The 16,576-nt window shown below is 44.6% G+C and overlaps 1 protein-coding gene across 1 annotated transcript in view; it reads left to right on the top strand.

Annotated features, from left to right (window-relative positions):
• Positions 1–272: 272 nt before the first annotated feature.
• LRRCC1 (leucine rich repeat and coiled-coil centrosomal protein 1) overlaps positions 273–16,576 on the top strand; it is a 55,343-nt gene continuing 39,039 nt past the window's right edge. Inside the window, exons 1-3 of the mRNA XM_083187352.1 lie at positions 273–433; positions 666–734; positions 2,302–2,507. Coding sequence (XP_083043478.1) covers positions 670–734; positions 2,302–2,507 — 271 coding nt within the window. The 5' untranslated portion in view covers positions 273–433; positions 666–669. The remainder of the gene's footprint in view (positions 434–665; positions 735–2,301; positions 2,508–16,576) is intronic.

Consider the following 16,576-nt stretch of genomic DNA (forward strand, 5'->3'; position numbering starts at 1 on the left):
AAGTTCCACACACTGGGGATGTGAATAAAATGTTATTCACATCCCCAGTGTGTGGAACTTTTTAGTATATGAAAGTACTACCATATACAGTAAAGTACTACTATACAGTATATTACGGCTGCCTAAAACTTTTGAGACTGTCACTCAGACTGTCACTGTAGTGAGAGCCAGTGGCTGAGCAGGAAGAGGCGGGGCTGGCTGTAGCCGGAGCTCAGCTGAGTGAGCAAGCCAGGAGAGGCGGGGGCTGCGTGTGTCTGTAAGGCTGAGCAGGCAGAGGCGGGTTTGGATGCTGTTGCTATGGCACCCGACAACTTCCGCCATGCACTATCAGTGCTACACAACCCTGCCCTGCTCTGAGTCTGAGCAGCCGTTACAGTTTACACTGCGGCGGGCGGGAGGGAGTGGACTAGCAGGCGGCCATCCCTGCTACCAGGTAGTAAACCACCGCTATCCCGGAGCTCTCAATGTAAATAGCCGCCATGTGTCCCGGGCGGCATGCTGGGGGCCCGGCTCTATTTCTACTATTACACGCAGAGCTGCTGCACTCCGGGCTCACTGACAGAGTTCCCAATGTTACAATGTACAATGTAGCCATGCACTGATCACACACCTTTCTTTCTCTCTCTCTCTTTCTCTCTCTCTCTCTATCTCTCTTCTCATCACAGAAATATGAAGATGGCAGGTGGGGATCCCCATAGTAAGGAACTGACTCTGATGGACAAACAGGTGACCAGGTAAGTGTAACATTGTATACATGATTATACATTAAGCCCTTCAGTGATGTTTTTTTTTTTCTAAGGTAGCGCTCCCCCTAAAAAACTCGCCCAGTGGGGAGCGCTACCTTAGACAAAAAACACCACGCTGAACACTATGTCAGTTGCTGCCCGGCCCTGCATGCAGCAACCCGGCGTGTCAGTAGCCGGCGCCACAGGCTGTCATAAAACAGCGGGGAGTGCGGGGTGAAGAGGAGGTGCGGGGGAGAGGGAGCTAGCTGAGTTCAGCAATCAACTCAGCAGTGCTGCCCGGCGCTAAACAGTGGCAATCCTGAGAATTTTCCGGGCTTGCCAGTCTGGGCACTGAAGCATAGCCCAGAAAATTCTCGGGCGTACCACTGAAGGGGTTAATGGTGCCTATACACTAGGGCGATATTGCTTACAATCCTTCAATTTCAGCCGCACCTGTGTGATAAATTGAAGGATTGTATGACGCAAGGCATGGGCCGCCAGTCGTATGCTGCATTGAAAAATATGGCATAATATTTATCGCATGTGGTACCAGAGCAAGCAACAGGAGGGAAGGCAGGCAGTGGTGTAGGGGAGTGGGTGGCAGGAGGGCTGGCGGGTGACAGAATTTGATTTTTTTTTTTTATATATACTGGGTGGCCCTCTGAAGGTGAGGCCTCTTAATTTGTTGATAGCTCTCAGCCAATCAAAGGGCCGCCCAGGGTTTTTTCAAATGCTACAGACTACCACCATCTGCCAGCCCTACTGCCGCTGCTGCGCAACACCATCGCCCACCAGCCCTCTTCCAGCACCCGATGGCATGCAAAAAAAATGATGGGTGCTGAAAAAAAGCACATAGGATGCGGTAGGACTTTGCATCTGCCGGTGGCCTCTAGATAACGCCTGGGGGAGCAATTCACTGACATTACTGCTATGATGATAAACTGGTAACTAGTCAATGATAAATGTTGCTAGAGAAGAGATTGGGCGGATGTCTATAAATCCATTCAGAACTTAATGTGACTATATATTGCAATTTGGTTCCCGGGCCAAATCTTGTCTACCCAATTCCATTTCCTGTACCTACTGAACAGCTTTCAGAACAGGAAGTGTGATGTGCTGCATTGAAAATTATTCCCCTGCGGCTACTACATATATTAAAATATATTTGGGAATGTTTTCAAATGCATGCATTGTGTAAATATTATTGGCACTTACAAGAAGGCTGCTGTCCCTTTGCTAATGTACCAACTAAGAAAGCCAATCCTGGGGCATTTTTTCAATCCCGGGATTTGGGATTAAAAAAAAATGCTTAATCCCGGGATTGCCTTCCCCAATAACTAAAAACTTCCCCGGCTGCCCCACACATTTACTTACATGGATGGGTGCAGCCGGTAGCGAGGCAGTCGTTGCGGCCAGCAAAACTGAAATCCTGGCCAATCCTGGGATTGGCCACCCTAGTACCAGCCCTACACAGGTCATATCTTGGCTCTTTACCTGACACCATATTTTGCTGACTTGCTTTAGTAGACCTCTGATCTGTGCTTGCTGATCTCATTAATTTTATTTGTTTTACCAGCTTGCTGGACATTTCATTGAACTCTGACCTACTGTCCATCAATTTGCATTGTAATCACATCTTGAAGATTGAAGGGATTGCACACCTCTACAATTTACAGCATTTGGATTTATCATCTAACCTTATAACCAGGATTGAAGGACTAGACTCCTTGCTACGTCTGCAAAGCTTGAACCTGTCCTGCAACAAGCTCTCAAGAGTAGAAGGTTTGTTTTATTGAGTTTACAAGGGAGGAACTTTGGGGTACTCCAGTGAATTAGAGTTTAGGTGCCCATACATTAGGCCTACTTGTCTGATGGACAAGTAGGACCTAATTTTCCTTTAGCTTCCCCAGCAGCTGCCTGGGAGAGCTCACTTCGATTTATCCCATGTATTTCCCGGGGAGCTGCAGGGGGCAGGAGGTCCGGGCTGTGGGTGCATCACGGATAATCTGCAGTGGCCAGGAAGCACTGAGCGCACACTGCGGACAGCTACAGAACATACATTTAAAAAAAAAAAAAAGGCCTACCACTGATTGGCTGAGAGAACTCTCTCAGCCAATCAGCAACAAGACCACAGATTGGCTGAGAGAGAGAGCACTCTCAGCCAATCAGCGGTAGGCCTATCTTTTGAATTTTTTTTTCACTTTCTGCTGCTGCTGTCCGCAGTGTCCGCTCAGCGCTTCCTGGACACTTCGGACAGCCCGCCCTGCACAATGCTGCTCCCGCAGCCCGGACCCCATGCTGCCCAACCCCTTCACATAGGTCTGTGCCAGCGGTGCTTCACTGCTGGCAAACACCTCCGGATCGGGCCTCTGATGGGTGCAATCCAAAAGATTGAACCTGCAGCAGGTTCAATCTGTATGGTCCGACCCAATGCGCACAGGACCATGCATCGGTCAGATGGTGTGTCAAACACACCCAATTTGGTCCGATTTCTCGGCCCGATCATTGTGAATCGAGGCAAATCATCCCAAATCGGATAAGTGTATGGGATGAGGGCCTTTTGCCTTATGGGTCACGTTACTGGACTACAGAAATGATTTGCCAGCGCTGACTGATGGCTAGGGGAAGAGTAAGAGCTGTCTGTATTGGTACTGGGTTGACATTGACCCACTCAGCAGCACTGACTGCTCAATATCCTGTTTATAACGGTGTGAGTACTGGTAGGCAGAGGTAAAGGCGGGGTATTCTTACAGTGGACAACCCCCTTTACATTTCTTAATTGTAATTAGAATTATAACATTGATTTAAAACAAAATGTAAAAAAAAATCTCTAACATCAGTATACAACTTGACCAGTTCTAAACAAATACCAGCAGGTAATACAGCAGAATATTAAACGTTGCTAAATGTGGGGATAGGATGGAAGGCAGGCATCGAAAATATAACCAAAAAGTGAGATTCTAATATGTACAATATTTATTATTATTATTATTTATTCATACATTTCACAAGTCACGCCTCTGTGGCTGATCTCTTCGTTAAGGGTGTTTTGCCAACCACCTATATATTAACATTAGACTCACCATACACAAGTGTCACAGTAGTTAATTACTAATCAGTAGAGACAGGATTATATGCAACATAAAAAGCTTGAAATATGCATGCAAATATGCATGAAAAATACTTAAAATATGCATGAAAAGTGTTAAAATATGCTATACATTAAATAATAAAAGAGGTACTTTTTAACTTATTTATTTAAAAATCAGCATACAATTAGTTGCAAATAAACCTCAAAAATAGGCCCACAGCGTCTGCAGATGTCTAGTGCTGTACACAGGATTTTTTTTTCTTCCTGGCTGCTACAGCAGACTGCAGCGTCCAAAGCTCTTGCGTCAACTGCACGGACCCTCATCTCCGATGGATCAAATGTCAGCATAGCGTGTGAAGGCGGCGCAGTGGAAGGCTTCCTCCCTGTGCCGCATACTCACTGACACGGCATTTCCTCTGCGTCGCGTGATGTCACAACCCTTCCGTCTGCCTCCTCTGCTGCAGAAGTCTGTTTCTTGGTGTGAAGTCCCAGGCAAGGGGCAGGCAAAGGTTCAGGAGCTTCGTAATGGCATCTGCCCGACTGACATTTATCAACATGAATTGGCAGCCTAGAGCAGTGTCAGACATAGCATACATCCAAGGTTCCCCACACTGCGCACATATTGCCCCGGCCTGCACACTCTACCACTATCTGGCCAGCAGCAGCAGGGCAAGGCAGTGCTGTGAATCGCGGGTGGAAAGGGGGCAGGGCCTAAAATATGCACCATCACTAGATTTTAGGTAAAATATGCAATAACCAGTGAGAATGGGCAAAATATGCAAATGCATATAATCCTGTCTCTACTAATCAGTAATGATACAGAATTAAAATATCATAAATAAAGGTGTTAATAGAATAGTATAATTATTTTATGGTTGAATCCATTAACATTTTGTATTCCTTTTTTTGGTGTGTATATTGCATCATTATGGACTTATTCAATTTGACACTGAATCCTAATATTGAGTATTTTTCCGGTCTTACTATCAAAAGTGGTTTTACAGGATTTCTATAATGGTTTTAATTGTGCCGTTACCATCCTCTAATATAAAAAGTTATGAATATAAAATGTTCCTGTTATAAGTGTTTACCAATGCATGTGGTGGTGCTGGTTTTGCTGTATGCGCAGCTCAGCATTAATTGCAATTCCATCTACACAATACCTTCACACCATGACAGAGAGGTCTAAAGGCCCCCATACATAGAGCCGACTTGTCCTAAGGACAAGTCGGACCCAATTCTCCTCCGAGCCGCCCGGCAGCTCCCCAGGAGGCTCACATACGATAAGGACTTTGATGGGCCATTTTTTACATGTGATAAATCGCATTCGATTTATCACATGTAAAAAAAATAACAGGGAGCTGCAGGGCGGTGAGGAGCAGTGGGGGCGGGCGGCTGGGGAGGAAGCAGCGGGGCGCAGCAGCGCGTTACCAGATCAGTGCTGGGGCGGGCGGCAGTGACAGTCAGTCTCCACTGTCTACTATAGCGCTGTAGCGGGCGGGCAGCCGCGGCAATTACAACTTTAAAATAACATGTCAAATGACTGCCTGGCTAATGATTGGCTGGGATAGAGCACTCTCAGCCAATCAGTGGCCTCCCTCCGCGGCCACTGAGAGTCATTTGACACATTATTTTAAAGATGTAATAGCCGCCGCTGCCCGCCCGCTACAGCGCTATAGTAGACAGTTGAGACTGACTGTCACCGCCGCCCGCCCCAGCACTGATCTGGTAACGCGCTGCTGCGCCCCGCTGCTTCCTCCCCAGCACCCGCCCCCACTGCTCCTCACCGCTACGGCGCTGGACAGTGGAGAGAGGCTGACTGTCCAGCGCCGACTGATTTATTAAACATCATATGTCCCGCCGGTCCGACCCCTGGGGCCGGGTCCGATACGCACGGGACCGCGCATCGGACCCGACCCCATGTCATGAAGAACCGATTTGGTCCGATTTATCGGACCGATTGTGTAAACGGGGGCGGTGCTTGTAGATTACATCATCTCCAAGAGCTGCTGGGCTGCCCCCAGCCTCTGTGCACCGTTAGTCTAACCCCCACCCCTCCACAAGGTGAATGGGGTTTTAGCCTCGGTGTAAAAGGGGTATCAGTCTGATCATCCCTTGCCATAGAATAGCTGGAGGTGAGGCTAATAAAGTGTGGAGAATGGCAATTCATGACTAGGTAAGGTCAGAAATTATCACAAAGTGTAGGCAAAGGTTGCAGGTGTAACTTTACATTTGCTCATAGCTTGCACAAAGGAATAATGGGGCAGATGTATGAATCCTTAAAAAGAGATAAACACGAGGGTGAAAATGTACCCAATACAGATCTGATCGCTAGGCTGCATATTTTGGCTGCCTAGTGAGCAGGTAAACACCGCCCCTCCGAATGCACCCCCCTGCCGACCGAATCCCCACGACATGATACGAGCGGATGTGTACGCTTAGACATCTGCTTGCATACGGCCACACACCACCGAATGATTTTTCCTCTCTTCGCAGATAAAAGTAAGCCTAGACTTCCTTTTATTCTGCATGGTGATGGCCGAATTGGGGTCGCTGGCATCATCCACCCACTCTGAGCAGGCAGCGTCTTTATGGGTGCACCCACCATTTTAGTGGGCAGGCCCATGAAACACTGGGCAGACCCCAGAAACCGGTCCCTGGCTGCCCCGGTTAGTGAAAAACTTGGGGGTTTACAACTATTTGCATGCAGAGACTCCCACAATCAGGGATAGTGCTGAACTGGACCTGTGCGAACAGGTCTGAATCGTCCCCAAAGAATGATAAACATCCAGCCAATCAGCTAATGACTGTCATGTTATACGCTCTTTCAAAAATGACAGTTAGGATCTGATTGGCTGGACGTTTATTACCCTTGGGTATCTCTTTTTAGGGCTTAATGCATCTGCCTCAATGTAACATGTTTCCCAATATTTGAAGTTTAGCCTCACTTGACACCACACCCTGCGACACAATGCCAATAATAACAGTAACACACACACACACACACACACACACACACACACACACAATGGTGGGCCCATATGACATGATTCACCAATAGTTACTTCATTAATAATGTGGCCCCCTAAGTGTGTATTATTTAAGTATATTAATGTTATTACTTGAGGGTGTCTATAGGGGGTGACATTGGACAGCAGGGGGGCTGTAGGCGGATGCCTTCTGGAATAACTTTTGACACAGCTCTTCGGCTCTTCAGCGGTGACCGAGACATACAGGGAAGTCTTGGCGGGGCAGTATGCGTATTGACGTCGGCAATGCAGCATGGACCACCAAAACCTGATCATGTGACTTGGTAACCGGGGGCTACATGGGCTGGAAAGTTTTGTCACGCCTGTTCAAGTGATTGTGGGCTTCTGTGGGCTGTTTAAAAAGCCCTATTAAGGTGCCCTTACACTAGGGCGATTCACATGCAATTTGGTCACTTTTTATGCGATCACAACAATAACTTGCATGAAAAGCGTTTAAACTGCATGTGATTAACGTCTGGTCCAATGCGATGCGTGGTCCAATGCACATCCTATCAGAGACAGCGAGTCGCACTGGCTGCAGAAGAGAGCTGTCTGATCTGGCTTGGATCGCATGCAATATATTGTATGGAAAAGGACCACATACGATCCTGCCACCAAGGAAGGTCCTGGACAACTCAAGGGGCGATTGCATACACGAGAACCTGCACAAGTCTATGACCAGCTTTAGACACTGCAGTCCCAATTTTTTTTGCCCGATTCTCTAGACCCTTCTGAATCGTGGGGCCTGGCATGAGCACCCCCTTTGAATCCCTCTGCTTATTGGGCCTGAGGAAGTGTGGCTATTAAATAACAACTGCAATAGTAAAAATATAAACAATGCATTGTACGTTAAACGGGAGTGGCGTAAGATTGACCTTGGACTGTCTCAGAGCAGATTCACAAGTTTCCCCTCTCTTGCACAGATCGTTTGCAGTCTCATCTTACAATGACGTTTAGTCATTTCATGTTTGTTTATAAACCTGCTTACCTAATTATTTTTACAATAGGAATGTTCTACTATACACTTAAAAGCCCCTAAACTTCTGATTGACACACAAAGAAAAAAACTGAATGGTAACCAAAGTAAATTAAATAAGCTGATACAATTGTGTTTAGAATTACAACCACACAAGTGTCTTTTCTAAGAGAACGCCACACAGCTGAATATAATGAATTCAATTTATTAGTACATAATTAATAATCCCTTTATAATAAAATAAAAAACAAATACATTTGTACACAGATAATCAATAAAATTGAATATGGTAACTGAGATCACACTCCTATATAGATGCTAAGATCAAGTCCTGTATTTATATTCAGTAACTCTCCAACGTGTCCAGTGCTTCAAATTATAAAAATGAGGTACTGTAGCAATCAACACCTACTTATATTAGCTTTGTATAGGGTGTCCAAGCAGGGTTCCGATCCTGTATGCTTTTATGGCAAATTATATCCACTCTTTTATGTTGGTCGGCTAATAAGTATCCAGACAGATTACAGCTCGGGCTGTTAGAGGTGCCCTATGCAGAGGAGCAGTCCGGAGCAACCAAGAGCTGGTTCTCACGGATGGTTCAAGCTAACCTGTGTGGCAGCCGCAGCCTGATGTCGTGCTGCTGGAGGATGCAAGCGGCAGGGAGCCAGCCATCCGTCTCCTTTGATGACGTATAATTGTCGGTCTAGTGGACTCGCCTAGAGGATCAGAAATTTGGTCCCAACAATTTCTGCACTGTGATTTTTTTTTTTTTTTGTAAATGCCGATAAAATTTGGTGGTGAAGCCAGAAAGCAAGTTCTTCACCAAGAGAGTGTGATCCGGTCTCAAACCCCTTAATGCGTTTCTCCGCTGTTTTTCTTGTGTTGAGTGGTATCAAACTATATTTAAAATCAGTCACATGTGACTCATGTTACATTTTTGTCCCCGGTCAAAGGGCTCTGATACAAATTACTGAAATCTGTACAATCCTTGTGAATTAATCAGTGTATGTGTGTGACCATGTACAAAATATTTCAAGTCAGGCAAGCTAATTCTGTTTGCATGTGATTTACATTACAATATGATGATTGGTTCTCAACAACTTCCAAATCTGTTCAGTGTTTACACATGTGGGAAATTGAAACGTGATAAATATATCGGTATTCAATTATCACACAATATGCTAGGATTTTTTCGCAGAAAAAAATATACTAAAATGTTAGCTGTTATTTGAAATGTCATTTTCATGTATTGGGGGTATTCAGTCTGTGACGATGTTTCCGGACAGGGGGATATATTGGCACTCACCTATTCAATGTTAACTACAGCATTGAAGGCTGTCAGATCCAACTTCTTCCAAAGTCTGATCTGTATTGTTGGAAACAGTCATGGATTGCCGAATTCTCATCCGTTTAATGACGATTTGCAGCCATTTTTCGCCAATTTCAGAAATTTTCCGACACTTGACTGTCGGTACATTGAATACTAACAGTCAAATTAGTGTCAGAATATGGTGAAAACAGCTGGGATTCCGACTGTTGGGATATTTCGAAAGTGGGAATCCGAGATTGATTACCCCCATTGTTTCCTATACTGTATTTCATGGAATGACCCAGTTGTGTTTTTCCCATGCTTTGTAAAAAAGCTTAGCTCAAAAGTAGAGCAACATATTAACTTCAAATTTTTTGTTAAATTGAACAAAACGTTCTCCGCCTCTCTCTGTATGCTAACCGAGGCTTACGGGGTAGATTGTATGTCACATGCTTGTGTGTTTGAGTGGCACAAAATATTCAAACCAATTAAGTTTTTTTCCATAGCCGTAACAAATTAGATCCGACTATTCAATTGCAACCATTTTCACCGCTATTAAAGGCATTGGTGAAAAATGCCTTAAAAAGCAGTGAAAGCAGCTGCAATTTCACTGGTAAACTGGCAAAGACACATCGATCGGCGGCTAATTCGATGACCCAGGTGTTTTTCGCCACTTCAGAATTTTGGCCTAGCTGAGAAATTGGCCCTCCAATTGAATAGGGCGAATTCCCATTTACCATAAAAAAATGAAAAAGAGTGCAGCTTTTCCCCCCAACCTAATTTAGTACCCCCTCAGTGATTGTTGTAAGGATGTTGGAGATGATGTCCCAGAAGGCCTAGCACATCCACAACAAAAAAAACATATAAATGATAGCAGGGTACTTGTTTCCTAGCACGGCCACAAAGATGTTGATCGGGGGCATCGCGGCCATCGCATGCACTAAAAAAATCGGGTGCGATGGTACCGACGCAATGCCCGCGATTTTCCCATAGGGAACAATGTTAAATACCTCAATTTAGCCGCGATGCCCCCGATTTACCATAGGAATCAATGTTAAATGGCTCAATTGACCCAAATCATCATAGGGAACAATGGGAAATGGGCCAGAAAACCCAAAAAACACAGCTGAACACTGAAATGTCCCCCCAAAAGTAGTTGACGCCACCCCACGATCAACGCGAACCCGAAGCGTGGCGAGGGGCGGCGGTACGCGTCCTCCGACCTTTTCATACCCCCACTATCCACGTCGGCGTGGAGTTGAGAATAGAATAGTGTGGCGAGCGTAGCGAGCCACCGAGCCCGAAGCGTGGCGAGGGGACGCGGATACCTGTGAAGCCCGCGAAGGGACGCGTTTACCTGTGAAGGTATCTGCGTCCCCTCGCTGCACTCGCCACGCTTCGGGCTCGGTGGCTCGCTGCGCTCGCCACACTAATCTATTCTCAACTCCACGCCGACGTGGATAGTGGGGGTATGAAAAGGTCGGAGGACGCGTACCGCCGCCCCTTGCGGGCTCGCTGCGCTCGCCACGCTTCGGGTTGGCGTTGATCGTGGGGTGGCGTCAATTACTTTTGGGGGGACATTTCACTGTTCAGGGGTGTTTTTTGGGTTTTCTGGCCCATTTACCATTGTTCCCTATGATGATTTGGGTCAAGTGAGCCATTTAACATTGATTCCTATGGGAAATCGGGGACCATTTAAGCCTTTTTTAGCCGCATACGACGCGACTGACGCGATATTGACTTTTTTCAATGCATTTCAATGGGAAAATCGGGGGCATCGCGTCGGTCGCGTCGTATACCACTAAAAATGACACCCGATGCCCGCGATTGTGGCCGTGCTAGGAAACAAGTACCGATAGCAGAAATGGTAAACATTGACACATATTAAGATTTAAGATCTAAAGCCCTGTACCCACAGGGCGATTTAAGCCATTATCGTATCTCCAGTGTGTGTGTGTGTGTGTGTGTGTTTTTTGAGTTGTGGGAGATAAATCGCTAGGAGTGGGCTTCCGCAGCCAGCCCTTTGTGTCGCTGGTTGCGATTTCTAGTCAAAATGAGGTACAGACAAAATGAGACAGAATTGCTTGCAATCTTCAGTCAACTTCGGTTGCTGATGAAAATGGTACACTGAGCAATATGGTCGCTGAGCAATATATTACTGAGCGATATTATGCCAAAATTGCTCAGCAACCATAAAGCACTGTGTGTACACCTTTAACATGAAAAAGGTTTGTGCTGAATTGGTTCCAAGGCATCTCCATGCAGAGCATAAAGAAAATAAAAAATAATAATTTATGCAGACATTTTAGGACAAATTCAAGGAGATTCAAATGTTTTAGGTTCAGTTATTACCTGTGAGGAATCATGGATCTTCCACTACAATCCTGAGACAAGACACAAGTTGATGCAGTGAAAACCCCATACGACAGGTGGTGCACCAAGAATAAAATAAAGTACATTAAAGCAAATCCAAATAATTAAAAGCAATGTTAATTGTTTTAATATCATGGATTTTTAATATCATGGTCTATTATTATTATTGTAGCGAGTTTATTACCTCGCTACAATAATAATAATGAGTTGTGGTTATTAAATACAAAGATTGATGCTATAACTTACATTTATTTATTATATTGAGTACATTATAACTCAGTTACCCCTCTATGTACTCCCCTTCTGCATATTAATACACAGCAGCATTCCTAATTTTCATTAGACAAAGCTGTGCAGTAGCTCATTATCTGCCAGCTATATCCCATCGAGTACAGATTTACTTTACCTGTTTGTTCATAATTAAAAGCTATATTTCTGAGTATATTGTGCTTTTTTATTTAGGTACTTGTGCATTATCACGGCGCCCATGCCCGCGGATCGCATCATATGCAAATATTGCATGCAATTTGCATAAGATGCGATTTAGCACACCACCACTAGCCACGTCAGCCTAAAGTGTGGCGAGCTGACGCGGTACGCATCCTCCCGACCTGTTCATACCCACACTATCCACGTCGGCGTGGAATTGATTTTATAAAGTGTGGCGAGCGCAGCGAGGGGATGCGTGAAACAAGCCCGAAGCTTGGTGAGTGCAGTGAGCCCTGCAAGGGGACACGGAATACATGTCAAGTAATCCTTGTCCCCTGCGCTCGCCATGCTTCGGGCTCGTTTTCAGCGTCCCCTTTTTATAAAAACAACTCCACGCCGACGTGGATAGTGGGGGTATAAAAGGGTCGGGAGGGCGCGTACCACGTCTCCTCGCAGGGCTCGCCATGCTTCGGGCTGACATGAGTAGTGGTGGTGTGCTAAATCGCATGTGATCCGCGGGCATGGGCGCCGTGATAATACACAAGTACCTTTATTTACTGTTTAATCCAAAGTTTAGGTGCTTCTTGAATCCTTCTTTATATGTAAATTATTTTGTTGTTGTTGTTGTATTTTTAGAATATATTTCGCATGCTCTATAGGAATACTTTTATTTTTTAAGCATTAAATGCAGGTATGAAGAACCTGTATGCCTTTATTAGTAAAAGCTTAAAGTTTAAGGAGGGTATTCATTTATGGGCCACGGCTGTCGAGCTGGCCCGACAGCCGTGACCCTGTCCCATTCTCGGTCTGCTCGACCGAGAAAAAGCAGACGGGTTCAATGTCCCGCCTGCAGCGGCACAAGAAGGGGGCGTGGCCGGGAAGAGGCGAGCTGCAGCTGGGCGCTTGTCACTTGACTGCTCGTTCTGCCGAGATACCCTGTTCAGTGTGGTCAGAGAAGACCGCATTGAATAGGGTCCCGCAGCCATCTCCCCCGTTGGGAGATGGCTGCAGGTGATTGGAGCATTTTAAAGTTTTAGGGGGTATTCAATCACCTAGATAAAGATAAACTAGAAATTTAGAGGGCTAACTATAATTTCTTTAGTCTTGTACTTCATGTCGCTTCATGTGGACAGGCCCAAAGGTATTTGGTAAAATCTGGCCTCCATAATCACAGGAAAGTGTTTTTCGAAAGCATTTCTTATTTCATCGTTCTAAAGGAAAAAATAGCATTAAAAGCTGACGTGATTGTGAAGATAAGTATACAGTGCATGTACAGTGCTAGATGCTCGGTGCCTTTTCCAACAATAGATCTTTAAAAGTCATTTTTTTTACTGTCATTTTGCTTTTAGAAATTATAACCTGTTCTGAAGGTAATGCATTACACCTTCCAGAATTTGGTGATTCCAAAATTGTCTTTTTTTCTTATACAATTGTAGATACTTTAAACCACTTACATTAACTTGAAAACAGAAACCTTAAATGCTATAATATAGCTGGTGGAAAAGACATGTAATTTTTGGGGGATATATTGCTTTGAAATTTAGCGGATATAATAGAGCATAATCATAAACTTTTCCTGTAATAATAACTATATAGAAGTTCTAGAAGTCTGATGTATAATCCCAGAAGAGCTGGATGTTTCCTTTAATTATAAGAATAAAAAAAGTTTGTGCATGTCAATCATAACTGCCCACATGCCACTCAGACATCCGTAGATACTCCAATGAGACCTCACCCACATGCACTGTTCCTATAATAATCCATTCAGACCTCACCCACATGCAAACATCCTCAGATACACTCTTCAGACCCCACCCACATTCATAAATCCTGAGATACTGTAGTCAGACCCCTCCCACATGCATACATCCTGAGATACTGTAGTCAGACCCCACCCACTGGCATAAATTCTGAGACACTGTAATCAGACCCCTCCCACATGCATACATCCTCAGATACTCTAGTCCACAGGTTCTCAAACTTGGTCCTCAGGACCCCACACAGTGCAAGTTTTGCAGGACTCCTCATAGAATCACAAGTGAAATAATTAGCTCCGCCTGCTGCTCCTTTTAGAATGTGTCAGTGCGTAATGAGCACACGTGTGCACCAGCTGGGTGACCTGGAAATTGTGGACTGTGGGGGTCCTGAGGACTGAGTTTGAGAACCACTGCTCTATACCAACATGTATATTCAGACCCCACCCACAGGCATACATCTTCAGATACTCTCTTCAGACCCCACCCACAGGCAAACATCTTCAGATACTCTCTTCAGACCCCACCCACAGGCATATATCTTCAGATACTCTCTTCAGACCCCAACCACAGGCATACATCTTCAGATACTCTCTTCAGACCCCAACCACAGGCATACATCTTCAGATACTCTCTTCTGTCCCCAAACACAGGCATACATCTTCAGATACTCTCTTCAGACCCCACCCACAGGCATACATCTTCAGATACTCTCTTCAGACCCCAACCCCAACCACAGGCATACATCTTCAGATACTCTCTTCAGACCCCACCCACAGGCATACATCTTCAGATACTCTCTTCAGACCCCAACCACAGGCATACATCTTCAGATACTCTCTTCAGACCCCAACCACAGGCATACATCCTCAGATACTCTCTTCAGACCCCAACCACAGGCATACATCCTCAGATACTCTCTTCAGACCCCAACCACAGGCATACATCCTCAGATACTCTCTTCAGACCCCAACCACAGGCATACATCCTCAGATACTCTCTTCAGACCCCAACCACAGGCATACATCCTCAGATACTCTCTTCAGACCCCAACCACAGGCATACATCCTCAGATACTCTCTTCAGACCCCAACCACAGGCATACATCCTCAGATACTCTCTTCAGACCCCAACCACAGGCATACATGTTCAGATACTCTCTTCAGACCCCAACCACAGGCATACATCTTCAGATACTCTCTTCAGACCCCAACCACAGGCATACATCTTCAGATACTCTCTTCAGACCCCAACCACAGGCATACATCTTCAGATACTCTCTTCAGACCCCAACCACAGGCATACATCTTCAGATACTCTCTTCAGACCCCAACCTCTTCAGTGCTTGGATGTTTTTGACACCTTGATGTATTGCTAAATAAAATAACATTTTACCTGACATCCATATGGTAACTGACTGCCTATTTTGTGTGAATAGGTAGCTGGATGGCTTATTCGGAAAAAAATACAGTAATAGATATAATGTTTTGGCATCTAACATATATACTAAACTATACTTTTATAATAAGTTTTCCAATCCCTTAACACAACAGTATATAATTATCTTGTATTATAGAATTATGGAGCCCAATTTACTGTGCACTGTCCTCTATCAACAATAATAAATGCAACCCCAAGCTCTATGCATTCAATTGTAGATAGGAAAAAGTTGTAGCTTTACCTTTGCTACAGAAATGGTCACAAATAGGAGCTCTATGCTTATTGATATCTAGTCTATCTAATTTAATTGACATACTTCAAAGAATACATTTGTTTACTAAACGTACGCCCCAATTTTGTGTGCATGTTAAAAATGTTTCCTGATCATGAAAGTATGACACATTATGTGTGATATAACCTATTACAGTGCAGCTACTCCTAAAATACAACTATAGACTAGTAAAGTCACTAAAGGCCCATACACACTGGGTGATTTTGAGCTGAAAGCTTGTCACTTTAACAGTTTTAGCTGCTTTTAGCTCAAAATCCCAGTCCATCGATTTTCGCCATCAGCGCTATACATACACGCTTGGCAAAAAAAAAAATGCCCAGTGTATATGCACCTTAATATAGATTGAAAAGTTTCTTGAGATTCTTAATGCTGCCCCTACATATGTGCGATTGCATTCGATTCGATATCGGGTTCCATTTCCCTTGAAGCTCACCATTCCATAAATCGCATGAAATTTGCATTTTAGTGCATTTGATTTTGCATTCGATCCATACGATTTATCGAATGTACCGTTCGATAAAAAAACTGGGTGGAAGAGGAGTGGCCAGGAAGTGTCCTGAACTGTTCAACAATCGCAAGTCGGCATTTAGAAAAATCGCATGCGCACAAAACAGTATTCGACCGCACGTACAATTTCAGCATTGGTATGCAGACCAGACCTGTGCTAGAAGCACCTCAGCAGAGAACGACACCCCAGGTAGGGAAGAGGAACTGCATAGGTTTTGAAAGATGCAGGTAGAAGGAACACTAGATATTTTGGGTGATAAATTGACCTGGTGCTTGGAATTTGTCAATATTTGTACGTGATGGTAATAAACTGAAGTATATCTGATTTTATATTCTATATGATTATTTATATACTGTATCTGACCATGTATTACGTCAAAGCAGAAATCTACATTGTTTTCTTAATTAGAAGACTGGTTAAATGGGCTATAGAGACTTTATATCGTATTTTCAAGGCATTCGCTACCCATTATATGTAGTGTTCTGGTGTACACTTGTAGGACACCATTTGGGGTGCTTTCCCCTCTGGACCTGCTATGGGGTATTACTATGGGCAGTACCTGGACCCTATGCCAGAGGCTTAGTCAGTGACTTTTTATACCTTTGTCACCTGACAGCCAAGCACAGATGCTCAAAAGATCAGCACCTGTT

Source organism: Crinia signifera, chromosome 5 (genome assembly GCF_055691185.1).
Source record: "Crinia signifera chromosome 5, ASM5569118v1, whole genome shotgun sequence".
NCBI lineage: Eukaryota > Metazoa > Chordata > Amphibia > Anura > Myobatrachidae > Crinia > Crinia signifera.